The sequence below is a fragment of the Mirounga leonina genome, unplaced genomic scaffold (assembly GCF_011800145.1).
Source record: "Mirounga leonina isolate KUSES-001 unplaced genomic scaffold, KU_Mleo_1.0 Mir_94, whole genome shotgun sequence".
Classification (NCBI taxonomy): Eukaryota; Metazoa; Chordata; class Mammalia; order Carnivora; family Phocidae; genus Mirounga; species Mirounga leonina.
The window spans coordinates 50,465,942-50,493,418 of record NW_023270855.1 but is presented as its reverse complement, the minus strand read 5'-3'; the positions used below and the strand labels follow the sequence as shown (position 1 = coordinate 50,493,418).

At 44.9% G+C, this 27,477-nt stretch overlaps 1 protein-coding gene across 1 annotated transcript; it reads right to left on the bottom strand.

Annotated features, from left to right (window-relative positions):
- Window positions 1–1,362: 1,362 nt before the first annotated feature.
- On the bottom strand, window positions 1,363–25,796 carry LOC118005905 (zinc finger protein 709-like). The gene is made up of 5 exons (XM_034998290.1): window positions 25,601–25,796; window positions 24,718–24,836; window positions 5,780–5,906; window positions 5,517–5,577; window positions 1,363–4,580 (listed from the first exon to the last, which is right to left on the bottom strand). The coding sequence occupies exons 3-5, from the start codon at window positions 5,811–5,813 to the stop codon at window positions 2,843–2,845; spliced, it is 1,833 nt and encodes a 610-aa protein (XP_034854181.1). The 5' UTR covers window positions 5,814–5,906; window positions 24,718–24,836; window positions 25,601–25,796; the 3' UTR covers window positions 1,363–2,842.
- Window positions 25,797–27,477: the final 1,681 nt, after the last annotated feature.

Here is a 27,477-nt window from a genome sequence, read left to right as displayed (position 1 = left end):
TGGGAGAGGGGAGAAGCAGGCTTCCCGCAGAGCAGGGAACCCAATGCAGAGCAGGGAACCCAATGCGGGGCTCCTGGGATCATGACCTGAGCCAAAGGCAGACGCTTAACAACTGAGCCACCCAGATGCCCCTAGGGCATCTGATATTTAGGGCAAGGACTACTTTTGGATCCAAACAAAATCCCTCATGACTGCTTAATGCTGACAAATTACCTTTTGACTCCCCATGGAAATGTACACCAAACTCCTCTAACTAATGCAGATTTTTTATGGTTTACTGATGGTTCCTATTTCAAAGATGAAAACCACTGTGCTGGGTATGCTATTACAACTCCTTCTGAAGTCCCTGAGGCAGCACCTTTATTTCAGCCAAATAGGCTGCGTTAGGTAAGCCTATACACCAATTTATACATTATCCAAGGGCAAAAGCACAAACACTTGCACTGATAGTCAATATGCCCTTGGGGTAGCTCATGACCTCACACTATTATGAAAACAAGGTGTCCTTCCCTCCAATAAAAAGCAAAATTAAAAATGTCTCGTATGCTCAAAATTTATTAAATGTCACATATTAACCAGATGCTCTGGCTATTATTAACGTTCCCAGGCATTCCAGATTCAATTCCCTGGATGCCAAAGGAAACCACCTCACTGATATTTCCACCAAAAAAAAAAAGCCACTCAAGGAACTCAATAGCCAAACCTCCGTCATGCTCCAAAGGGATATTCTCCCAAATGATAATCAGAAAAATTAAAGAGACACCCAAACATTGGCCCCAGGAAATAAAAGATATTAGAAATCTAGCAATTGTTGGTCTGATTAACAGAACTCTGGTTTGGGCCAAATAACAACTCAGTCCTACCAGAACTTCTAAAATCTCCACTACTGGGGCGCCTGGGTGGCTCAGTCGGTTAGGCATCTGCCTTCAGCTCAGGTCATTATGCCAGGGTCCTGGGACTGTGCCCCATGTTGGGCTCCCTGCTCAGCCGGGAGTATGCTTGTCCCTCTCCCTCTGCCCCTCCCCCTGCTCGGGCTCTCTCTCTCAAACAAATAAATAAAATCTTTAAAAACAAAACAATGTACCCAATAAGGTGATGCTGGCTCAACACTCCAAGATATCTCCACCACTTCTGACCTTGAGAAGATACAGACTTTAGAGGGAGAATGCCTGAAAGTTTTCCCTCAAATTCAGCTCTCACTCTGACAAATAAATAAAATCTTTAAAAAAAAAAAAAAAAAAGATTTTATTTATCAGAGAGAGAGAGAGCACACACAAGCAGAGTGAGTGGCAGGCAGGAGGAGGAGCAGGCTCCCCGCCGAGCAGTTAGCCTGATGCGGGACTCAATCCCAGGACCCCGGGATCATGACTTGAGCTGAAGGCAGACGCCTAACTGACTGAGCCACCCAGATGTCCCTGAAAAACCTGATTCATGATTAGCAAAAGAAGAAATGTAAAAACTAACAAAAGGAAACCTGTTGAAAATGGAATCAGGAACTCAGTAGTGCAAGATCCCAGCCCTACCACTCCTCCTCGGTTGCACACTCAACAGGAAGAGACATACCTCGAAATACCATGTCACTGACTTTGTTATCCCAGCAGGAGGAAGAAAGGGTTCCTCCTTACCCAGCAACAGCCCAGCCAATAGGACAGTCACGACTCAGCCAATGAGAAGCCACTACATTTTGAACTTCCCAGTTTATTCCAACCAATGTTTTGTTCATAACAGCCCCTTCCAAGTCCCCTGCTTTCTTTTATAGGACAGCATTCCTCTCCTTTGTTCTCCAGAATTGCCTATGGCATTGTGTAGCTTCCTCGTCCTGAATTGCACTTCTCTACTATAAGCCCATTTTTGCTGGAAAAATAATTGGCAGTTTATTTTTAAGGATAACATGTCATTACTCAACAGCCCTATCCTTAAAATGAAAAAATTATATAAAAATTAAACCTACTTGCAATGTTAAGAAATATACTTCAGTTCATCCGTGGATGAAACAGTCTTCAAAACTGAAACACTAGCATTTTACTGAGGGGGAACAATTATCCATTAAACTTAGAAACCACTGCTTAATGAGTACCTACAATATTTTCCCACCTCAGGGTTTACTTGCAAAACTAAGCAGCAATCCACAAAACAGAGAATCACTTGGATAATGAGCCACTGTAACTTTTTCACAATATATGTAAATCAAACCATCAAGCTACATGTCTTAAGCTTATGCACTAATAGGTCAGCTTTTCTCAATAAAACTGGAGAATAAAGAATAAGCCACTGATGAAGACAATATATGTATAACGTTAGTAACGTTTCTTTCATGTTGTGAATCTGGGGGAGTATTTATTATACAGTAATTTGCACCAGGCTTATCTATATTACTTACATTGTTTCTTTCCAGTGCAGTTTTCAAATTATTTTGAAAATATTTTTTAATTAAAAAGCTTCCCTTACTTTTCATTATAAAGTATTATACATTCTCACATGGTTTTGTAAGAAGGTGAGGCAAGTGAATTTTCCTACAATGTTTACATTCAATAGAATTCTCTTCAGTGTGAGTTCTTCTGTAGCTTCCCATAGAAATGCATGGATGGCTTTCCCTGATTCTTTACGTTTATATGGTTTCTCCCCATGTGCACTCTCTTGTGTCCCCAATGAAAGTTTGCACGACTTTCCCTACAATGAGTTTGTCTCTGGTATGAATTCCACGTATATGAACATCACAGGGAGTAACGACTTTACCATATTGTTTGTGTTGATAAGGTTTCTCTCCAGTGTGAGTTACTTCATGTATTCAGAAAGAACTAGAACTACTGAAGAATTTTCCATATTCTTTACATTCACATGGCTACTCTCCATTGTGAGTTCTTTCATGGTTTCGTAAAGAACTAGAACGAGTGAAGGCTTTACTACAATGTTTACACTGATAGGGTTTCTCCCCAGTGTGAGTACGTTCGTGGGTTCGCAATGAACTAGGACAATCGAAGGCTTTCCCACACTCCTTACACTTACAAGGTCCATCTCCAGTGTGCTTGATCATGTGCCTCTGAACGTTTGAGAGAGTAATGAAGGCTTTCCCACACTGCTCACATTCATAGGGTTTCTCTCCGCTATGAGTTCTTTCATGTTTTTGCATAGAACTGAGATAAATGAAGGCTTTCCCACACTGCTTACATTCATAGGGTTTCTCTCCGCTATGAGTTCGTTCATGCTTTTGCATAGAACTGAGATAAGTGAAGGCTTTCCCACACTGCTTACATTCATACGGTTTCTCCCCAGTATGACTTCTTTCATGTTTTTGAAGGGAACAGGGAAAACTGAAGGCTTTACCACATTCCTTACATTCATGAGGTTTTTTCCTACTGTGACTTCTTTCGTGGTTTTGAAGGGACATGGACGAACTGAAAGCTTTGCCACATTCCTTACATTCATATGGCTTTTCTCCACTGTGTATCTTTTCATGACATCGAAAGTTATTGGGACAATCGAAGACTTTCCCACACTCCTTACACTTATAAGGTCCACCTTCGCTGTGCTTCATCATGTGTGTTTGAAATATGGTGAGAGGACTCAAGGTATTCTCACATTCATTACATTCGCAGGGTTCATCTCCGGTGTGACTTCTTTCGTGTTTTCGAAAATACTTTGGACAACTGAAGGACTTGCCGCATATTTTACATTCGTAGGATTTTTCCCCACTGTGTCTCCTTTCGTGATTTCGAAAGTAGATGGGACAACTGTAGGTTTTACCACAAATTTTACATTCATAGGGCTTCTCACCCCTGTGTCTCTTTTCATGACTTCGAAAGGATCTAGGACAACTGAAGCCTTTGCCACACTGCTTACATTCGTAGGGTTTCTCTCCAGTGTGAGTCTTTTCGTGTTTTCGAAAATAATTTGGACAACTGAAGGATTTCCCACACTTCTTGCATTCATAGGGCTTTTCTCCAGTGTGAGTTCTCTCATGGATTCGAATGTAACTGGCATAACTGAAGGCCTTCCCACATTGCTTACATTCATACGGTTTCTCTCCAGTGTGAGTTCTTTCATGAATTCGACAGTAACTGAGACAACTGAGGGCTTTGCCACAGTGCTTACATCTATAGGGCTGCTCTCCAGTGTGAGTTCGCTCGTGTTTTTGAAAGTTGTGGCGATATCTGAATGTTTCTCCACATTGTTTGCATTCGTAGGGTTTCTCTCCAGTGTGAATCCTCTCGTGCTTTCGAATGGATTGGCAATGCTTGAAGGCCTTCCCACAGTGCTTGCACTTGTACGGTTTCTCTCCAGTGTGAGTCCTTACATGTACTCGAATGGATTGGCGATGCTTGAAGGCCTTCCCACATTCCTTACATTTATAAGGCTTCTCTTCATATTCCTGATACTCATATAGTTTGTGGCCAGTGTGAGAGATCATATGCCTGCTAAAGGATGAGTGATGCCTGAACACTTGTCCACAAAAATTGCATTTACGCAGTTTTATTCCAGTAGGAGTTTTCTTTATCTGCTTATGATTTGGATTCTGGCTGAAGGATTCTCCACACGGACTACCTTCTTTATTTTTACAGGGACTCTCTACCACAGACCTGCTGTAAAAATGAGAAGCATGTTATTAATGGCTTCTTAATAATTTCATATTTATTAAGTTATTTCAATGACATTTTTACCATTTTCAAAAAATGTGTGTTTTTTGTGCTTTCAGATTGTTTGAAAGTGAGTACGTGCTAACCATTCTGCAAGAAGTCAATCACAGCTATGATCAAAAGGGATAACGGGGTTTCTGAATACTTTTTGAACATGTTATTATTTTTCAAACATTGAACATCTATGTCATATTAGAGAAAAAACTTTTTTTTTTTTTTTTAAGATTTTATTTATTTATTTGAGAGAGAGAGAATGAGAGACAGAAAGCAGGAGAGGGAGGAGGGTCAGAGGGAGAAGCAGACTCCCCACCAAGCAGGGAGCCCAATGCGGGACTCGATCCCGGGACTCCAGGATCATGACCTGAGCCGAAGGCAGTCGCTTAACCAACTGAGCCACCCAGGCGCCCCCTAGAGAAAAAACTTTTGATGAAAAAAAATCCTGGAGCGCCTGGGTGGCTCAGTCGTTAAGCGTCTGCCTTTGGCTCAGGTCATGATCCCAGGGTCCTGGGATCAAGCCCCGCATTGGACTCCCTGCTCAGCAGGAAGCCTGCTTCTCCCTCTCCCACTCCCCCTGCTTGTGGTCCCTCTCTCGCTGTGTCTCTCTGTCAAATAAACAAATAAAATCTTAAAAAAAAAAAAAGAAAGAAAGAAAAAAAAATCCTAAAAATAAATAAACTTGAAAATGGTCTGATTTGTTTTGTTTTGTTTTAATATTATGACAAAGATTTTCTCATGGGACAACTGTTTGTTTTTAATTTTAAGTAGGCTCCACGCCCAACTTTGGGCTTGAACTCACAACCCTGAGATTAAGAGTCACATGCTCTACCAACTAAGGCAGCCAGGTGTCCCCAGGGACACTGTTCTTATGTGAGTGGGACTCACCTTAGATCTGTGTGCTGATGTTCATACAGATTTTTACTATTACGGTCTTCCCATTTTTCTCCTAAAATGCAGACCAGGAAAAATCATAAATTATAAAGAATTATTAAAGTTTTTTAGATTCTAGGTCCATGATGGAAGTGAGGTCACCATGGCTGATTTATTTACCAACATATTCCCTTTCTGTATTTCATCTCTCGAAACAGCCCTGATGAGCAAGTCACACTGGTTCTCTAACAGACTCGTAAGAATGTCGTCACCCTTACCTATTGAGGCCAGGTTCCTGAGGGTTTCCTGCATCACATCTCTGTAGAGTTTCTTCTGGGATGGATTCAGAAGAGCCCACTCCTCCAGGGTGAAGTTCACAGTCACATCCTCAAAGGCCACTGAGTCCTGAAACATCCCATGCATGTGTACAGGAGGATGGGTGAGACAGCACTGGAGATCTCTACTCAATTTGTAAGAAATTCACATAGGACTTCGATTTCTCAACATTTATTCTATGACTGGGTCATCAGACTCTTCCTCTCTGGTCACACTCACTTCATGAATTTAAGAACAGCATCATGAACACAGGAATTTATTGCTACATTTTTATTGTGATCACTTCCAGTGTCCATGTCTCTCTACTGTCAGGGAACAGAACCCCTCGGAGAAATGCTATGCAAATAAAAGAAATATTTCCATCTTAAGACTATCAATTCCTTGTGAGAAAAACTTTCATCTCCTTCTTAAATACAACATCACACAGCACTCCATGAAGCACAGGGTCACAAGTGCATGATGTTTTATAGACAAAAACAGGGGGGAAAAAATGGAAGCCTTTTCTTCTATTCCCATCTCCAAACATGAAAAGCCAGGAGAATCCAAACTGTTACAAGATCCAGCTGGCCATAATATCCTAAAGTCCTCCAGGCCATTACAAACAGTCACATCCAGCTGCATGAACAACAATATTTTCATAGAAGAGTATAATTATAATTTGTTTGTATAATATATATCACAGAATCAGTTTTACCTTCCATGCTCTGTTTCATTTCATGGACCAGGGAGATATTCAGAATATACAACTCAGACTAAGGAAAAGGTGTGACAACTTAGGACAACCCCCAAATCCATATATTCATGAGCCTCAGAGTTGCCTTCCACCAATTTTTAGGACACAAAGGCACACATACTGATGATAAGATACCAGAAAAGATTTTCTGACAGAATCATACCACTGTAACCAGGGCCTTGGTGACCTTGAGGAACATGTTAAAGCATGGAATTTGCCAAGGGGCTTCACTGAATTCCACACTACTACTCATAGTGAATTTGCACATAATGTGAAACAGAGTTCAACAGTGCTTTCCTCCAAAAACCCCACCAAATCCCTTTTTTCTGATTTCTGTTGCAAGTGATTAGACCTAACCAGCCACTCTGGAGGCTTTCCTCCCAACTTCACTCATTTCTGAGTTCCTCTCCTGGGAAGGCAGCAGGACAGCCCATTCCAAGCACAGGAATCCCTCAGTGATTAATTCCCCTAAATGCTGATCCCTGAAAGAGATCATCCAATGATATCCATGCGTAGGGAACAGAGAAAAGCTCCCACCCAGCAATTCTAATGCTAGAACTGACTTATTCAGTAGAGTGACAGCAAACAAGGCACACCTCTCTTGTTGTGGGTCCAGGGAGTAATGAGCTGCTTGGGTCAGTCCTAGTAACTCTTTCCACAATGGAACTGCAGAGCATGTTCATAAAAAGTACTACTAGCTAGTGTGCAGAAGAGAGTGAACATTAGCAGGCCTGAGACTGCTTACCCTTAGAAATCCTGGATGACAAAGTTCATCCTTTGCTGCTATCTGGGAACTGGTTTTGGGATTGACCCCACCAACCCTACAGATTAGTGGGCCTCCATGTGCCTAAAGCGCTAATGCAAACATTATGGTACATGAAACTCCTATCTTCCTTTTCAGAGTCCATACATGAAACTCCTATCTGCCTTTTGAGAGTCTGTAATTTGTTACAGGTTTGGCAAACAGTGTTGACATGACCAGCCCCCAACAAACACTCCAGACGCTGAATCTCTACAAAGCTTCCCTAGTAGACAATAATTTACATGTGTACTCAACTTGTTGCTTGAAGAACTGAGCCCATCCTACGTGATTACACTGACATTTGAAAGCTTGTTACTAATTTACTCACACCAAAGTAGACTAAAGCCAATTTAATGATCCTCGTTTAATGATCCTCGTAGAAAAGTGTAAAAATTACTGCTTAATGTCAAAGTAGAAGAAAATAAGTGAACGGATGCCAACTGTTCTTAACAAGCACTTGGTGTCACCCAGACGTCACCACTCCCAAACAGTATTTTTTTGTAAAGATTTTATTTATTTGTCAGAGAGAAGAGAGAAAAGAGAGTACAAGCAGGAGGGAGCGGCAGGCAGAGGGAAGAGCAGGCTCCCAGATGAGCAAGGAGCCCGATGTGGGACTCGATCCCAGGACCCTGGGATCATGACCTGAGTCGATGGCAGACGCTTAACGGACTGAGCCACCCAGGTGTCCCCCAAGTAGTATTTTTATAAAATTCCATAATACCCCAGATTCTTCAGTCAACAAAAGTACTCCTCCAAGCCCAACAGAACAAATGTCAAGAAATGGACAGAGTCTTCTGAAGAACAAGGTGGTAGTCTACCTAACACACATGAAGGATTGTTAAGCTATACTATTCCAGACAATACAGTACTAACTAGCAGAGCGATAAGCAGACAGACAAGGGTAGAAAGTGCCTTCAATAGGCTGGCATTTAATATGAAAAGTTAGGGACACAGCAGTCACTGAAGGTAAGTGGCAAATATCATAAACACTTCATACACGGGCAGGCATATACTGTTAATCACTTGGAAAAATGCACTGTATTCCCCCAATATTCCATGGAAAATAGCCAATTCATTCTAGATTTAAATGTGCAAGATAAAACGAGGAAACTTTCAGAATTCAGAGATAGAGATTTTTATTTTTTTAAAGATTTTTATTTATTTGACAGAGAGAGACACAGCGAGAGAGGGAACACAAGCAGGGGGAGTGGGAGAGGGAGAAGCAGGCTTCCCGCTGAGCAGGGAAGCCGACGTGGGGCTCAATCCCAGGACCCTGGGATCATGACCTGAGCCGAAGGCAGACGCTTAATGACTGAGCCACCCAGGCGCCTCTCATTTAACTTTGTCTATGAGGGTTGTTTTTGTTTTTATTTTATTTTTATTTTTAATTTTTTTTTAAAGATTTTTATTTATTCATTTAAGACAAAGAGATACAGAGAGAGAGAGAGAGCACAAGCCAGGGGAGCAGCAGAGGGAGAGGGAGAAGCAGGCTTCCCGCTGAGCAGGGAGCCCAATGTGGGGCTTGATCCCAGGACCCCAAGATCATGACCTGAGCCGAAGGCAGATGCTTAACGACTGAGCCACCCAGGCGCCCCACAGATAGAGATTTTATTGACACAGGAATACTAAGCCATAAAATCAGAGACAGGCAAATTCTACTCTATTAAAATTAAACTAATTAAAAGACAAACAAGGAAAAGTATCAACAACAGCTGCAATATAAAAGGTCAACTGGCAGAGTTAAAATGAATAGATGCATATTCAAAAGGAAAAAAAGTCAAACATACTGAACAGAAGATAAATACCATAGATTAAAAATGTCCATCACCGTGGTAATGAGATGGTATTTCCCTGGTAATAGGGAAATAAAATGTTCGGTAGAGGGGTGCTTGGGTGGCTCAGTCAGTTAAAGGGCTGCCTTCGGCTCAGGTCACGATCTCAGGGTCCTGGGATCGAGCCCCATGTAGGGCTCCCTGCTCCGCGGGAAGTCTGCTTCTCCCTCTCCCTCTGCTCCCCCTGCTTGTGCTTCCTCGCACTAATAAATGAATAAAATCTAAAAAAAAAAAAACCAAACAGGTCTTTCCTTTAAAAAAAAAAAAAAAAAGTCCAGTAGATCCCATTTCACAGTGATTAGAACAAAAATTTGTGAATAGAAAAAAACCTCATCAATTTAATAATCCCAAGTGTTGAAGACCATCATGTATTGTAACTTATTCCATAAACGATGCAAGAATGTAGGAGGGTCAAGTGATTCAATCCACTGCTATTTCCCGTAAGTTGGATCTGATCACTATCTACAGCCTAAGAATTTTTCAACAACGTCCACAGAATTTTTTGTGCATCTGCACTCAGAGACTCATAGAAGGATGGCATGCACCAATATCAAAAGATCTGGAGGATTTATCAATAGAAAAAGAAAGCAAAGAGGACTGCAAAATATGCAGCAGGCTACCGACTGTATGACTGGTAGGGTCAACTGCACGGGCAGGTGGACCCCCGCCCAAGATTTGGTTCAGATTGTCTATACTGACAACACACACATGCCTACAGGGTATGAAAGCGTTTCTTATTTCCATAATGCAAGCGTCCAGGGAGGGCAGGGCAGGCCTCTCAAGCAGGTGGGAAATGCCTGGAGAGAGCAAGGAAAGCAGCCTGGCTTGAGTTTTTACTGGGGTTTGGGGGTGGGCTAGGATGAGAGTTGGGGTACATGGACAAGGCAGTGGATTGAATCATTTGCCAAAACCAAAGGAAGGAGCACCCAGGGTGTTTGGTCCTCTTGTACAGATATAGGGCACAAGGGGAGGAAGGAGAGATGAGGGTTGAAAGCTGTCAGCAGTCAAACATCAAAAAGAGGAATCAGAGACTTCTGGTCTCTGGCTGGACTACATGTAAGGAGCTTAGAAGCTGGCTTCCAGTCCTCAGAAGACAAAAGCCAAGAAACTTGAAATCAACAACTCCTCCATCACAGAACTGAGGTACCAGGGTAAAGCACGGTCTCCAAAATTAAAGACAAAAAAGTAGCCATTTAAAAGTATGTCTGGAATATTCTATGCTTCTTAACAAGGCCCGACCTCAAAACAATCTATTTCACAAGATTGTCACTGACTGGAATTTTCCCAGAGCCTATCTGACCTGGGAGGAAGGAAATAGCCAACTTGAGTCTCTTCTAGCCTTATCTTCTCCCAAAGGTGAGGCACTTCTGAGGACAAGGGGTTTTTCCCCCCTCATGACACCAAATAGGTGGTGTCTGTCCCAATGCCACTTCTCCAACTCTTGTGTCACCAAACAGGTGTGACACGGTTCAATTCAATCCTAACACTAACACCCAGAGTTCACGTCCGACTCCACAGGTGGAGAGCTCCGTCCCACACACTCCAGATGCCAGCCATACTCAGGTTCCCTCCGTGGGCCACCATGTCTGGTGACTTACCAAAATGATAGAAGAACTCAGCAAAACCCTTTACGTCACTATAATGACTTCCTATAAAGGATACAACTCAGGAACAGATAAAAGGCAGTGATGCATAGGTCAAAGTTAAGGGGATCATATGGGTGAGGGGAGGGGAGGTGGGGGGAGCTGGTTGCAGAGTGCCACCTCCTCTCTGGACACGCCAATCTCCCAGCTCCTAGATGTGTTCATCAACCTGGACACCCTCTAAATCAGGTCTTTAAGGATTTTGATGGAGATTTCATTAAATGGACACAATTTATTAAATCACTGGCCATTGGTGATTAACTCTACAGCCCCTCTTCTCCAGAGGCTGGGAGCTGGGGCTCAAAGTCCCAGGCCCCTAATCAAGGCTTCGTGTTCCTGGTGTCCAATCCCCAGCCTGAAGCTATTTAGGAGTTGGCCATGAGTTGCCTTGTTATTTAAAAAAAAAAAAGTTAAGCGTCTGCCTTCTGCTCAGGTCATGACCCCAGGGTCCTGGTATCGAGCCCCGCATTGGGCTCCCTGCTTGGCAGGAAGCCTGCTTCTCCCTCTCCCACTCCCCCTGCTTGTGCTCCTGCTCTCACTGTCTCTCTCTCAAATAAATAAATAAAATCTTAAAAAAAAAAAAAAAAAAGACACTATCACCCTTAACACTCAAGTAATTCCAAGAGCTTCAAGAGGTATTTATTAGGAACTAGGGACAAAGATGACATACCTTTCTCACTATACCACAGAAGGTCAAGTCCAGGTACACAGGCTCAACTAGAGAACAAATCACTGGAGTGGAGAATGCTTCCCCTCTTCCCACACCTGCCTCTACATCAACTAGACTCTTATTTAATACAAGCGCACTACCCTGAAAGAACTCGATGGTTCTGGTAACATCAAGAAGAATGCAAGGATGTCCCCTCTCACCACTCCTAGTCAACCTTGTACTGGAGTTAGACCCAGAAAGGAAAAAAACAAAAAACAAGACAAAAAAATAACAGTATGCAGATTGGGAAGCAAGAAATAAAACTTTTTAAAAGTAAATAAAAATAAAAATGTTTTTGTGGGGCGCCAGGGTGGCTCAGATGGTTAAGTGTCTGCCTTCATCTCAGGTCATGATCTCAGGGTCCTGGGATCAAGCCCCACATCAGGCTCCCGGCTCAGCAGGGAGTCTGCTTCTCCCTCTCCCTCTGTCTCTGTCTCTCCCCATAAATCTGTTTTTGTGGCAAAAGACAAACTGTCTATGGAGAAAATTTCCAAGAGTCCCAAGTGACAAGAAAACCCCTTTTCTTTTTTTTTTTAAAGATCTTATTTATTTGTCAGAGAGAGCAAGCGAGTGAGCACAAGCAGGGGGAGGGGCAGACCTCTCCGTCTGGGAGAAGCAGGCCCCCCACTGAGCAAGAAGCCCCATGCGGGACTCAATCCCAGGACCCTAGGATCATGACCTGAGCCAAAGGCAGGCAGACAACCGACTGAGCCACCAAGGCATCCCAAGAAAAACCCTTTAAACTACAGTTGACGTTGACCCTTGAACAATTCAGGAGTTAGGGTACTGACCCCTGGTCAAATACCTGGGTATATCTTTTTTTTTTTTTTTAAGATTTTATTTATTTATTTGACAGAGAGAGATACAGCGAGAGAGAGAACACAAGCAGGGGGAGTGGGAGAGGGAGGAGCAGGCCTCCCACGGAGCAGAGAGCCCGATGGGGGGCTCGATCCTAGGACCCTGGGATCATGACCTGAGCCGAAGGCAACCGCTAACGACTGAGCCACCCCGGTGCCCCTGGTATATCTTCTGATTGCTCAAAATGTACTAACAGCCTACTGTTGACCAGAAGTGTTACTGACAACATAAAGTCGATTAACATGTAATTTTCATGTCACATGTACTATATAATATAATCTTCCACTAAAGTAAGCTAGAGTAAACATGAATAAAATCATAAAGAAAAATTTATTGAAAAAAATCTGCCAACAGATAGGCCCAGCTGGGCCTCATCAGGCCCGGACTCGGGGAGTGGCTGTGGGCCTGGTGCCAGGATGGCCATGTTCCCCAGCCTGGTAGGCTCAGCTCAGCAGCTGCCACAGGTCAGGCCCGAGGGTGGCGAAAGCCACTCTGGAGGCAGAGTACAGCGGCCCCTCCTGCCGGGAGCTGCACCACAGGCCCAGGCCCACCAGCCCTCGTGGCCCCACACCTGAGGGCTCCCGCCTCCAGAAGAACCTGGGCCAGGCGCTGCCGCAGGAAGGTTCCCAGTGGGCCCTGGGAGGGGCCCAAGGACTGAAGCTGTCCCAGTGCAGCCCCAGAGGCCAACTTGTTTGTATAGGATTCAGTGGGGGGGGGGGGGCACTGGGGTGGGCCTTCTGGTACAGTGCTGACCCTACCTCTGGGCGTTCCCCCACTTCAGCCCAGCCTCCTGAAGACTGGCACTAAGCACTGCCCCTCCCCCTGCTTGTGCTCTCTGTCAAATAAATAGAATCTTTTTTTTTTTTTTTTTTTTAGATTTTATTCATTTGTTTGACAGAGAGGGAACACAAGCAGGGGGAGTGGGAGAGGGAGAAGCAGGCTTCCCGCCGAGCAAGGAGCCCGATGCGGGCTCGATCTCAGGACCCTGAGATCATGACCCAAGCCGAAGGCAGACGCTTAATGGCTGAGCCACCCAGGCGCCCCATAAATAGAATCTTAAAAAAAAAAAAAAAAAGTCAGTTACTTTCTACAGATCCATACAAGTATACAGAATCGATCTTCTGAGAAAGGACCAAAGGCAATGCAATTCAATAGTAAATGTAGTCTTGGGGCGCCTGGGTGGCTCAGTCATTAAGCCTCTGCCTTCGGCTCAGGCCATGATCCCAGGGTCCTGGGGTCGAGCCTGCATCAGGCTCCCTGCTCTGTGGGAAGCCTGCTTCTCCCTCTCCCTTTGCCCCTCCCCCTGCTTGTGTTCCCTCTCTGGCTCTCTCTCTCTCTGTCAAACAAGTACTTTTTTAAAAATAGTAAATGTAGTCTTTACAACAAAAAATAGTGCAGGAAGAACTACACAACCCTAAGCGCACACACACAAAAATCTATATGAAGATTTTACACATTTCACAAAAATTAAATAAAAATGGATCACAGATTTAGTGTACAATATAAAACTACAAAACTCCTAAAATGTAACGTAGGAGAAAATCTAGGGCATCTTGGTGATTACCTTTTGGACACAACAGAGAAAGCAAGATCCAAGAAAGAAAAAAAAATAAATTTGTTTTCATTAAAGTGAAAAACTCCTGCTCAGAGAACAGACTGTTAAGATGATGAAGACGCAAGCCACGGACCGGCAGAAAATCTTTTTAAATCACTTACCTAATAAAGGACTGGTATCTAAAACATCCAAAGAACTCTTAAAATTCAACAAAACACAAACAATCCAATTAAAAATGGGAACTAGATCTGAACGTGCACTTCAGCGATGCTATAGAAATGGTAAAGAAGTGCATGAAAACAATCTAAAATCCCCTGTCATTGGAAAATTGCACAGAAAAGAAAATTATCACCAGGCTCTTGGTGTTGGTCTGGTTTTTTTGGTTGGTTTGTTTGTTGTAATGCAAGTGCCTGCATTAAGCACTGATTGCTGAGGCATTCACTTCAAAGATGGCCATTTCAAATAAACACACTGCCAACCCGCCCCCTTCACTAGATAAAGAACAGGCCACTGCCCAGCACTGAAGGATCCTTTGTTGTAAACATCTTGACTGATTTCAGTAACTATTTGGGCCACTTGTTTTTTCTCTTCCTGCACTTTAAATTCCCGATTTCGGGTTTGAAATTCACCAACCAAAAAGAAAGCTCATGAAACCCTAGGTGGCCCATCCTCACCCCAGTAAAAGCAGACCCCAAGCCCCCTGCGTGCCCCCGGACCCCTCCCCAGCTAACGCGAATTCCCTGTGGGACCCCAGGTGTGCTGTGTATTTAACAGGTTCTCTAAGTAACAGCCGTTTTTCTCAAAGTCTCCTGATGGTTAGTGCTGCCAGGTGTCTTGCAATCGTTAAGAACCACCAGGGCCAGTCCAACCACAGCACTGGGGATTCAAAGGCTGGGACCGGCACAAAATAGCCGGCGCAGTTGGCCGGACTGCATGATTGCCCTCGCAATTCATTAACAGGAATGCCCTTTTTCCTGCAACTTGCTTACTAATCACCTAACTCGGGGAGCTTCCGCCATCTGGAAGGGGAGCACTGCTGGCTGGCAGTCTGTCACACCGCTAGTGCTCTTCCATGCTGCCTCTGTTGTGCACTGCGTCAGCGGTATCCAACCCAAAAGGTCACAGCAGCCACGCTCCTCAAATCATCTCCCCAGAGCAGCGCTGAGTGCAGCCTCCCGTTCTCATGAGACAATTAGACCACTAATTCTAAAGGCCTTAATTGACTATTAATATGCGTTAGGGTCCTCCATGCCTCAAGGGCCAGGAGAGCCAAGGAGGGTGAACTGAATCACAAGGCTATCGTCACGTCCCAAGGGGAGGCTCCAGGCTAAAGGCAGGAGGAAGATATTCCTGGGTGTGAGCAGTTCGGAAGAACTCCACCTGTGACCACTGAGTCAGTGGGTCATGCCCGAACCATGTGTCCTAAACCCAGAAGAGGGAAACAGTCTTTTTTTTTTTTTTTAAGATTTTATTTATTTATTTGAGAGAGAGAGAATGAGAGACAGAGAGCATGAGAGGGAAGAGGGCAGAGGGCAGAGGGAGAAGCAGACCCCCTGCTGAGCAGGGAGCCCGATGTGGGACTCGATCCCGGGACTCCAGGATCATGACCTGGGCCGAAGGCAGTCGCTTAACCAACTGAGCCACCCAGGCGCCCAAGAGGGAAACAGTCTTGCAAACAGAAACTAACAGCACCACCAGAGGAAAAAATAAACAGAGGCTTATGGTCTCTGTGTCACAACTTCACTCATGGCTGTGGCTCTTCATCCCCTGACTCAATGGGATACAGGCCCAATTCCTGGCATAATGTTGCTAAAATATTAATGGACAAATATAAATGTCATCAACATCTGGTAGGAGCACCTAAGAACTCCTTGATAAATGCAAAAGCCCATGGACATTTCCTGGGTGTTATTCAGTGGCTTGCACACCAACATGCCAACACTCCGGTCTTATGTTCTAGAGGCCTAAGGGCTTTAATCAAAGACCCTGTACATACCACACCGGTGGAGGCCGACCTCAATCCAAGAAAAATCTCTTGGGACACCCTGGAGAGGAAAACTGCTAGCTATGAGGACTCAGTGACATCATTCGGAAGTGTCTGGTTAACAACACACCAGATTAAGGTAACAGGAGAAAATCAAGAAACAGAAACTGAGATCAAAAACTATACTTTAACTAAAATTCAAACCTTTCTTGAAGATTTTAGGAAGGAGACAGGGGAATTAATTGGCTAATTGTGGGTTTTTGATTACTTGAAACAGGCTCTGAATTCTTACCCACATCTGCCAAAATACATCAATTGACTGGTATATCCAAAGCCCCTAAAATCCATTAAGTTTCTTTCTTTCTTTTTTTTTTTTTTTTTAAGATTTTATCCATTTTTCAACAGAGAGAGACAGCGAGAGAGGGAACACAAGCAGGGGGAGTGGGAGAGGGAGAAGGAGGCTTCCTACTGAGCAGGGAGCCCGATGCGGGGCTCGATCCCAGGACCCTGGGATCATGACCTGAGCTGAAGGCAGACGCTTAACGACTGAGCCACCCAGGCGCCCTAAAATCCATTGTTTCTTAAAGATCGATCCAGGCTATATGCTTCTTTCCACTGAGATACCACAGATCCTAAGCTCCCTCAGCTCCCCTCCCCCCAACAGGGCAGAACCAAGAAACACGCCTCACAAGGCATCCCCTGCCACCACAGAATCCCCTGAGAGATTATCAAGGCCCCTGATGAGGAGAAAGAGGGAAAGGGGAAGGCAAAGGCTCCCAGAGCCACCAATATTCATACCAGAGACCTTTTCCAGACGTGGGTATGTGTTGCCTCGCTCCAGGCCCACAGTGATCACACTAAGGCTCACAGCGAACAGAAAACATTAAGATGAGCCCACCTCCTGCTGTGCAAAACTGGCCCGATCCAACGGGTTTACTAATTCCTCAACCTAAACGCTTCATTTCCAACCCCGAAGAGGCCCCATTTGACCCTGAGTCCAGAGAATTATTCCTTGCAGGGCGCTCCCCCTAATTATAGGATGGCACTACTACATTTTATTTTTTTTTAAGGTTTTATTTATTCGACAGAGAGAAAGACAGCCAGAGAGGGAACACAAGCAGGGGTGGTGGGAGAGGGAGAAGCAGGCCCCCCGCGGGGCACTACTACATTTTAATTGGAACTGTCAAAACCACCCAACAGGCACTAAACTTCTAGGAGAAAATGTGTATTTTTTCTTTTTTTTTTTAGGATTTTATTTATTTATTTGACAGAAAGAGACAGCGAAAGAGGGAACACAAGCAGGGGGAGTGGGAGAGGGAGAAGCAGGCTTCCCGGCTGAGCAGGGAGCCTGAGACGGGGCTCGATCCCAAAACCCGGGGATCATGACCTGAGCCGAAGGCAGACGCTTAAGGACTGAGCCACCCAGGCGCCCCAGAAAGCGTGTATTTTCTTTCTCTGTCCCTTTAAGATGTAAATCTTATCATGCCTTTGAAATGTAAACACCCAGGAGGTAACTAAAACTGCCCAGCGTCATTTGCAGACAGAAGAAACAGAGAGAGAAAGATATGACACTCATTAAGCTTACGGGTATGTTAAATTACATGGGCAGCACCTTCAAGTCAGTGATGATAAACGTTCTTAGGTCATAAGGTACGGGTGAATGTTATTAAAATAAGCGTTCTAGAAATTACATGAAATTCCTAAAAATCTTCCATGTCCTGGTATAATGTGATCACCTGTAATTCTAGTTATTACCTTGGAATGTTGTGTGCCACAGAAATAAACAAATTTTCTTGGCAACTGCATTACAACGAACTCTCATCAGATCTTTAACCATGGCCATTTTTAAGTCTTTTGTCACTTACAGACAGTTGTTTTATTCTGATGCTTTTGCAAAAGTGTTTCATCCTCAGAGATATCCATGGAAAAGACTCTGACAAGTACTCTTGAATATAATTTTCTGATAACTTTCAGATCATTGCACTGAACTGGGTAAGAATTTACAGTGCTAAGGAAAAACTGGATCCGGAAATCTACTAACTAAAGATCAAGAGCAAGAATTAATTACATCAGGCTGGTGGCGCCTGGGTGGCTCAGTCGTTAAGTCTGCCTTGGGCTCAGGTCACAGGGTCCTAGGATCGAGCCAAGTCCTGCATGGGGCTCCATGCTCAGCAGGAAGCCTGCTTCTCCCTCTCTCACTCCCCTTGCTTGTGTTCCTTCTCTCGCTGTGTCTCTGTCAAATAAATAAAATCTTTAAAAATTCCATCAGGCTGAGTGAACTGATAAGGATAATTATAATTTTTATGACTTTTGTTTAAAATACTGGGATTTCTGGGGTCGCCTGAGTGTCTCAGTCGTTAAGTGTCTACCTTTGGCTCCGGTCATGATCCCAGGGTCTAGGGATCGAGTCCCACATAGGGCTCCCTGCTCCGCGGGAAGCCTGCTTCTCCCTCTCCCACTCCCCCTGCTTGTGTTCCCTCTCTCATTGTCTCTCTGTCCAAAAATAAATAAAATCTTAAAACATAAAATAAAATACTGGGATTTTTTTTAATCTTTTGTTTTCTAGATATAAGGAAACCCTTCCTCTTAAGCTAGCTATGACTTAGAGCAATTTGGTAAAGTATACCTTTGGGAACAAAGATGAATCACCTTTTCTCCCTACCAGATCCCTCCAGAATTCAGAAACTTGAAGTATTTGTATTGTCATTACAATATGGTTAATTTACATAAAATCAGTCTAGTCTCCTTGTAAAAAGACACAATTGAAAACATTGATTATGTCACCAAGGCTTTGACTGAAAAGTCATGTTTAACAGAGACATACATAGACTCAGATATGACCAGACAGTTTTAAGGATCTAAGGTTGACTTTATGGAGCCAATAAAGCCCCGTGGAAATATCAGGCCTGGTACCTTACAGGGATCCCAGCAGCCTTAGCAGGTGCATAGGGAAGGTCACTTCCTGGCAAGTGCAGGGACTTCAGGGAATTAACCCCAATCAATACGTGTCGCAGTCGAAGTCTGAGGGTTAAGTCCGAGGCTTGGCTTCCTAGCTGCAAGAGATTTTTCAAAGTCCAACCTGAGCTTCTTTATGAAAAGTTCCAACAAAGCAGACTTAAGACATTCTAGGCACCTGGGTGGCTCAGGTCATGATCTCGGGGTACTGGGTTCAAGCCCTGTGTGTGGCTCCCCTGCTCAGTGGGAAGTCTCCCTTTCCCTCTGCCCCTCCCCACCCTGCTCATGGGCTCGCTGGTGCTCTCTCTCAAATAAATAAAATCTTAAAAAAAAAAGACATTCTATATGGTCAATCACTATTCTTATTGCACTTATGTAAGCATCAGACCAAATTTATTAAAACTAGACTTCATTTGCAAACAAATTAGTTTTACTATGGTTATCTTTGATAGCAATGGGGGTGACTATGCAGAGAAAAATTAAGTCATTAATACACCTTTATAGACATTAGATTCTAGTTATGTTCATTGGGTTTTGTTTTCTACCTATAAACTGAACTGGATGCTAAACTGTTTCCTCCGGTATCTGGCTACAACTCTCCAAACTGATGTTTCCAGTTTTTCTCCCATTCTGTTTTTTTTTTTTTTAAGATTTTATTTATTTGACAGACACAGTGAGAAAGGGAACACAAGCAGGGGGAGTGGGAGAGGGAGAAGCAGGCTTCCCGCTGAGCAGGGAGCCCGATGTGGGGCTCGATCCCAGGACCGAGATCATGACCTGAGCAGAAGGCAGACGCTTAACGACTGAGCCACCCAGGCGCCCTCTCCCATTCTTCTGACTTGGAATCACTGAGAACTAAAACTGCCCTTTTCCCAAATGCATGCAAGCTAATTTGATATAAACTTGAGGGAAACCACTACAACAGCTCATATATGTATGGTCAACCTCCGTGCAGGTGGTATGTGGGCCACTCAGAAAGGTCACAAAACATTCAAACTGTAAAGCAGGAAAATCTATCAGATTGCCCCTGCCTGCCCTCACTCCGTCTAAAGATGCTTCAATCCCAACATCTAGAAGCATCTTGACTGGCTGCCTCCAGAACTTAGAAACTGGGATTATAATCTGCTCCAATCATTAACCAGTTTTTCTTTTATTTCCATAGAAATACCTCTTTTTAAAATATTTTCTTTATTTATTTGACAGAGAGAGAGAGCACAAGCAGGGGAAGTGGCAGGCAGAGGGAGAAGCAGGCTTCCCGCTGAGCAGGGAGCCCGATGCGGGGCTCGATCCCAGGACTTCAGGATCATGACCTGAGCCGAAGGCAGCCGCTTAACTGACTGAGCCACCCAGCCGCCCCCAAAAATACCTCTTAATAAAACCTGCTGCAAATACTTGTACCACTCCGGCCTAACTCTGGCAGCCCACCTGCATCACTGCCTCCTGAAATGAGACCCAACCTTCAACTGAACTGATCCATTCTCAGGAGTAAGAAACTAGATCAACGAGCTGTGGAACTAATCTACCAACTCAGGACGAGTTCAAAGCTACTTACACCAGATGGCCGGTATGTTAAAATATTCCACAATATTACCCAATTCTTTGAAAGGATTTCAAGGGCCCCAGAGATCACTGAGTTAGTTTTATTGTGCGACTCTTCAAGTTTGGGACAATGGTTATAGACTGGACTTCAGACTATTGCCTGTTCAATTATTACAGAATTTGCTACTATAATCCTACATAGAGGCATATTTTCTGGGTTTGGACAGAACCTACCCCTGACTTTTAGCAGATCAGCTAACCAGGCCGTTAGTTAATGTCAGCTAACCAGGCAGTTAGTTAATGTCCTCTCCATCGACTCTGATGCATCTGCATCACCGGATGGATTGTAACGTAAGGCAGGACAGTTTGGGGGTTTTGTCTTTTTTGTAATGCAAGTGCCTGACCTAAGCTTTGACTGCTGAGGCATTCACTTCAAAGACAGTATCTAGAATAAACACATTGCCAGCCACATGACTAGATAAAGAGGCTTAACCACCTCCTTGTTTTAGAGATCTTGGTTGATTTTGATAACTGACCATTCAGGCCACTTGTTTTTTTCTCTTGTGATTTAAATTCCTGTTCTTAAGTTTTAAATTCACCAATAATGAGGAGCCAGTAAAACCACAGACCATCCCCCCCCACCCCAATAAAATAATAAGAACACAGGCCTGTATGCTGTCTCTCTCTACTGGGAACACTGATGTGTAGCCCCGGGAGTGCTGTATAATTTCCAGATCCTCTAGGTTATACAAAAAAACTTTTTCCAAGTTTCCTGGTGGTTACTGCCGAAGGGAGTCTTACGAGCACAATAGGAACCACAAGGACCAGTCCAACCACAACAACTGGTACAGACAGGCTGAGATCAGCACAAATTATAGGCAAATGGGGATGCCTGGCTGGCTCGGTTGGTAGAGATGTAACTCCTGATCTTGAGGTTGTGAGTTCGAACCCAACATTGGGGGCAGAGTTTGCTTAAGAAAACAAACACAAACAAACAAATACAGGCAAATGGATAAACAATCACTGGTAAATCCACAGGATGACATATTCTTTCGTTATAAATATAAATGCGATCACAAAGCAAAAAAACTTAAAATCATATTCCTAAGTGAAAGATGCTAATATGACAAGGCTACACGCTATGATTCCAAGCATATGAGTCTGGAAAAGACAAAAGTTCAAAACACTAAAAGATCCTTGGCTGCCAGGGAATGAAGGGGGGGGAGACACATGAGATTTAGGACAATGAAAATATCCTATATATTACAGAAATGATGAAAAATATATTTTCGGGGCACCTGGGTGGCTCAGTTGGTTAAGTGACTGCCTTCGGCCCAGGTCATGATCCTGGAGTCCCGGGATTGAGTCCCGCATCAGGCTCCCTGCTCACAGGGAGTCTACTTCTCCCTCTGACCCTCCCCCCTCATGCTCTCTCTCTATCTCATTCTCTCTCTCAAATAAATAAATAAAATCTTTAAAAAAAAAAAAAGAAAGAAAGAAAAATATCTTTTCATGTTAGCTGAAGACCTGAGATTATATGAGTTAACCCTAATGTAAACTACTTCAAAGTTGGCTCACCAAATTTAACAAATGCACCAAAGTAATACAAGACATAAAATACACAACAGGGAGGCGCCTGGGTGGCTCAGTTGGTTGCGCGGCTGCCTTCGGCTCGGGTCATGGTCTTGGAGTCCCGGGATCGAGTCCCGCGTCGGGCTCCCTGCTCGGCGGGGGGTCTGCTTCTCCCTCTGCCCTCTTTCCTCTCGTGCTCTCTGTCTCTCATTCTCTCTCTCTCAAATAAATAAATGGAATCTTTAAAAAAAAAAAAAAACACAACAGGGATGCCTGGCTGGCTCAGCTGAAAGAGCATGTGACTCTTGATCCCAGGGTCATGAGTTCAAGCCCCACGTTGGGGGTAAGATTACAAACAAACAAACAAATGTGTTTTTTTTAAATGCTGTTAAAAAAGAAGTGGGGGAGAGAGAGAGAGACAGTGTCCAGGCAGAGGGGTTATATGGGAAATCTCTGCACTTTCTGATCAAGTTTTCTGTAAACATCACTGCTCTTTAAAAAGAAGTCTACAAGGCAAAAAAAGATGAAGACAGATGCATTAATATTCATCCCTGATGAAAGAAATAGAACATCTTTCATTTCATTAATCTGAACTCATTTCAATAACCCACTATGAAGCTCTTTGAGGCCAGCATCCTGAGACTTAGAAGAGAGGAGAAACTTCTACTCAAAGCCTTGTTCTACAGCCCCGCTTTCCAAATGCTGGGAAGGCATGAAAAGCAGCAACTCTGCCTGAGCTGCAACATGTACAAATGCGGTGCTGTCATCCCTAAACTCTATGAACTCCCACTGATTTTCACTCAGTACACCCAAGGAGCTCGTAAGGGAGCCTAAGGGTACGGGAAAAGGGCCCCCCCCTCCAGCACATGGCATCTCATCTTTTTTCACAATGTAGCCTCAGGACATGCACATTCACAAACTAATCTAAAAATGAAAAATGACTTAACACGTTAGATGAACTAAAACACGTTCATCTCACATCTTGATGTTCACTTGACTCAACAGATCACAAATTCTTGGTTTCCCTAATTTTCTAGCTTTCCTCACACCAAAATGGAGTACGTACCTGAGAACTTAAATACATCACCTCCCATTTGAGATTCTCTTGCCTAAATGGAACACAAAATCTATTTGGTTTCCCTAATTTTCTAACTTTCCCCACACCCTCTCTCTCAATCAACTTACAGTTGAGGAGCCCAAGCGCTGAGGGAAACCAGAGCCAAAGGGCTGCACTATTTGATCAGGAAAGGAATCCAGGAAACAAACATTGGACTCAGCACAGATGAGCAGCCTACTTCCCCCAGGACAGAAGGAAAGCCACATTCAGAAGGTTCCACATTCTAGACTCTCCCGGTGGAGAAAGAAGCCCTGGTGAGGGAGGGAAGGGGCACCTGAGCAACCATGGGAACGAACCCTGGGAGCCCTGCACACCATCCCCTCCCCAGGGCATAAGGGAACTGCTCCCTTCCTCAGGCTTCCATTCAGTTCAAGCTTCTGACCCAAAGAACCTCCCTATTCACTGATCCTAATGCCGAACACAGAACTCCTGGCTCCCAAACGTTCTCGATGTACCTAATTGATACTCTGAGCACACCTACACAGCTACAACTTCTGAAAGGCATCACTGCCTCATCACCCCATCCACCCACTGATGCAAGCGCTATCCCAGATTTCCACGAATCTGAATAAAGGGCTCCTTCCATGGTGGGTGTGAGCAAGTAGGACACTTGCTGGGAGAAGGATCCAAGAACAACTGGGCCTTCAAGTACTTGCCCTCGGGGGCTTAAGGGGCTCGTAGTTTAAGGGACACCTGGCTGGCTCAGTCTGTAGAGCATGCAACCCTTGATCTTGGGGGTCGTAAGTTCAAGCCCCCCACTGGATACAGAGTTTACCTTAAAACAAAACAAAACAGGATCTAATAAGGGGGCTTTAGCTTAGAGACACTAATCTCAGGTTTCTGCTTCCCCCTAAAAGTGGGTTGGAAACACTGATATTTTAAATCACATGAACCCACAGTTTGAAGAGTCCAGCAAAATCACTCAAACCCAGTGTTTATGTGAGAAAGAGGGAAGAAAATTGTAAGGCACTCTGCTAGTTCAACAAGAACCCTCATAAGTAATTCTTGCATTCCTGGCGGGGGGAAAGGTGTTAATTATTATTTCCGTGGCAAGTAACTTTTTTTTTTAAAAGATTTTATTTATTTATTTGAGACAGAGAGAATGAGAGAGACAGAAAGCACATGAGAGGGGGGAGGGTCAGAGGGAGAAGCAGGCTCCCCGCCGAGCAGGGAGCCCGATGCGGGACTCGATCCCCGGACTCCAGGATCATGACCTGAGCCGAAGGCAGTCGCTTAACCGACTGAGCCACCCAGGCACCCTTTCCATGGCGAGTAACTTTTATGAACTTAATCATACTTGGACACTGCTGGTCTGCAAACCTAAGCCCTGCAAATCCATTTGAACTCACCCAAAAATAAGAGGCCTCAGAGTATTACCAGCCACGCTGGGAGGAAAAAAGGGAAACAAGAATTTTTAACACATGCAATGTAGTACTGGCGTTATTTTTCTGAAATTACCTCTTTCTTGCCTCTTTGGAAATATTTCACACTGTGTTTCAAGCTCTACTGAATACACGAAGTCTTATACATTGAAAAACTAAGACTAAAAGAAAGTGAATAAATCTTTTAAAAGTGACTTACTCAGAGAGGGGCAGCGCTGACCTGGAACTGTGCTGACAGGACAGAACACCCGGGAAAGTCTCAAAGAGGTACCGCCACCCAAAGTACTTCCCACAGGATGTCTGTGCCCAGGAAAGATCCTGGGGGGAGAGGCACAAGGATTTCATACAAAGTAGGTCCAGGGGATTATTCTCGGTGTTTCTCTCAAGTAAAATATCCACACAGGGAAAAAAAGAAAAAAACAAAACAAAACAAAACAAACAAACAGCTATTCACTGACTGTGGCTAAATAATCAACAACTAAAATATTGGGTCTGTTTGAAATACACCCATGGGACCCATGGTTGACAATGATGCTGTGAAATGGGAAAGGGAAGCTGGCGTTAGGGAAGGCGGGAAGGAACTGGAAAAGTAGGTATTTATTGCCTGCCCAAGGGAGAGCTGGGCTGGGGGGGCAGGGTCAGAGGTTTCAGACCTTGCTTCCCAAACATCTGGAACGCGCCGGAGGAAACGGGCCCCCCGTGGGGGAAAAGAACGGACTGGGGACCCCACAGACCACAGCGCCTCCCACGCACAAACGAGAACGAGCCACGACGGTCCCCTGACGACCCTCCCCGCGGTCACCGCTCAATCGGAGGAGACGCGGCTGCGGGCGCAGAGCTGCCCTGAGGCTCCGGGGCCGAAGTCGCCGCGCACAGGACGGAGCGGCCCGGACGCCAGGGTCCCCGCTGCCGGCCCAGCGCCCAAGCCGCCCGCCGGAGGGGACCGAGGTCCCAGGGGCGCCACCGACCGACTCGGGTCCGCAGACTCCAGAGATGACCGCGGGGGTCCCGCCAAAGCCAGTTCCGGCCGGTTCCAACCGGCCCCTCAGCGCCCGTCTCGGCACCCCACGAGGCACGCTCACCATTTCTAGGTTTCCTGGGTCCCCCGGCGGCCCTCCTTACAACGCGTCGCTCCGTAGAGCTCACAGCGCGAGAGACACGCCGGCAGAGTAACGTGGCACCTTTAAATACTGGCGACCCGCGATCCCCAGGGAGGCTGAAAAGAGCAGCGACGTCCGGGGTGGTTGCGGAGCGTCGCCCCACCCACCGCCTAGCCGCCGCCGCCGCTGATTGGACAGTTCGCAAGGCCTCGCCCCCTCACGCCTGAGTGACAGCGGGGCCGGAGGTTAGGTGTCTGAGCCTAACGCCAGCCAGAAGGCGCCCTGTCCGGGAACACGCGCCTTCGGACACCGCGCTGCAAGTCCAGTCCTAAAATTCTGATCCTTTTTTGCAAACACAGGCACTTAAACGTGACTCTCCAGACGCAATAATGAGTCTAGCTCCATTTTGGTCTTTGTTGAACAGCCGGAGTCTGACATGGCACTTTTGGCAAAAAGGTGCACAGGCAGATACCAGGGATGTATTAGGTGGGCATCCTTCCAAAGCTTCAGTCAGATTCAGAAAAACATCATTGGAACCAAAACCAAACCATCACTTCAGATGAAAAGTGACTTCTGGGTTTACAATGGGTTAACTTTTTTTTTTTTCTTAAGATTTTATTTATTTATATGAGAGAGAGAGAGAGCATGAGAGGGGGGAGGGTCAGAGGGAGAAGCAGACTCCCTGCCGAGCTGGGAGCCCGATGTGGGACTCGATCCTGGGACTCCAGGATCATGACCTGAGCCGAAGGCAGTCGCTTAAACAACTGAGCCACCCAGGCGCCCTACAATGGGTTAACTTTAGAAAATGTTTCTGACATGAAAAATTTGGATCCCACAGAAAATATAAGCAGGGACTCTTTCTCACAGGCGATCCAATCACTCCCCATGGTCATGATCCATTCCTTTCTTGTGATTACACCAGTTAATCCCATCTATAATGAGACTTCCCAGAAAACTGGGTTTCATCAAAATAACAATCCCGCTGATGGGTGAGTCTAGGATACTAGGGAGTAGCCTTCATTCTGACAATGAGGGAACCACTCTGTGAGAGATCACTACCTCTCAATTCTCTGAGGCAGTGGTCACCGTTAAGATCATCTGAGTCAAACCGAGCCACCTAAATCCTCCTAGACTGCAGCAATATCTCCACCATGCCCAGGGATTAAAAGCATCCCTGGAGCCATCTATCAGGTGGCAACTGAGGGGCAGAGGTAAAGAACGATAACTGATCTCAATGAAGAGAGACAAGGCAGGCCACTTTTCAGCCAGTGCTCCTCCCACAAAGGGGACACTGCAGGCAGTAACATCATCAGCCAGTCACCCAGACAACAGAAGAAAAGTTCTTATTCAGCTTCAAGAATTGAGAGGTGGAGGAGCACCTGGGTGGCTTAGTCAGTTAGCTTCTCCCTCTCCCTCTGCCCCTCCCTCCGCTCATGCTGTCTCTCTCAAAAAAAAAAAAAAAAAAAGAATTGAGGGATGGAGAAGATACTTCCTTTTCTTTCTTTCTTTTTTTCCGGTGTAGTTAACATACAGTGTTATATTAGTTTCAGGTATACAACATAGTAGTTCAACAATACCATATACTACTCAGTGTTCATCAAGGTAAGTGTACTCTTTTTTTTTAAGATTTTATTTATTTGTTTGACAGAGAGAGAGAGCACAAGCAGAGACAGAGGGAGAGGGAGAAGCTGGTTCCTCACTGAGCAAGGAGCCCAATGCGGGGCTAGATCCCGGGACCCTGGGATCATGACCTGAGCAGAAGGTAGACGCTTAACCGACTGAGCCACCCAGGCACCCTGGTAAGTGTGATCCTGGTAAGTGAAATCCCCATTACCTATTTCACCCATCCCTACCCATCA

Coding starts and splice junctions, on each gene's coding strand:
- LOC118005905 (XM_034998290.1), bottom strand. CDS start 5,813: ATGCAGGAAACCCTCAGGAACCTGGCCTCAATAG. Junction 5,578..5,779: donor CAGGAACCTGGCCTCAATAG/GTAAGGGTGACG, acceptor TCTGCATTTTAG/GAGAAAAATGGGAAGACCGT. Junction 4,581..5,516: donor CATCAGCACACAGATCTAAG/GTGAGTCCCACT, acceptor TCATTTTTACAG/CAGGTCTGTGGTAGAGAGTC.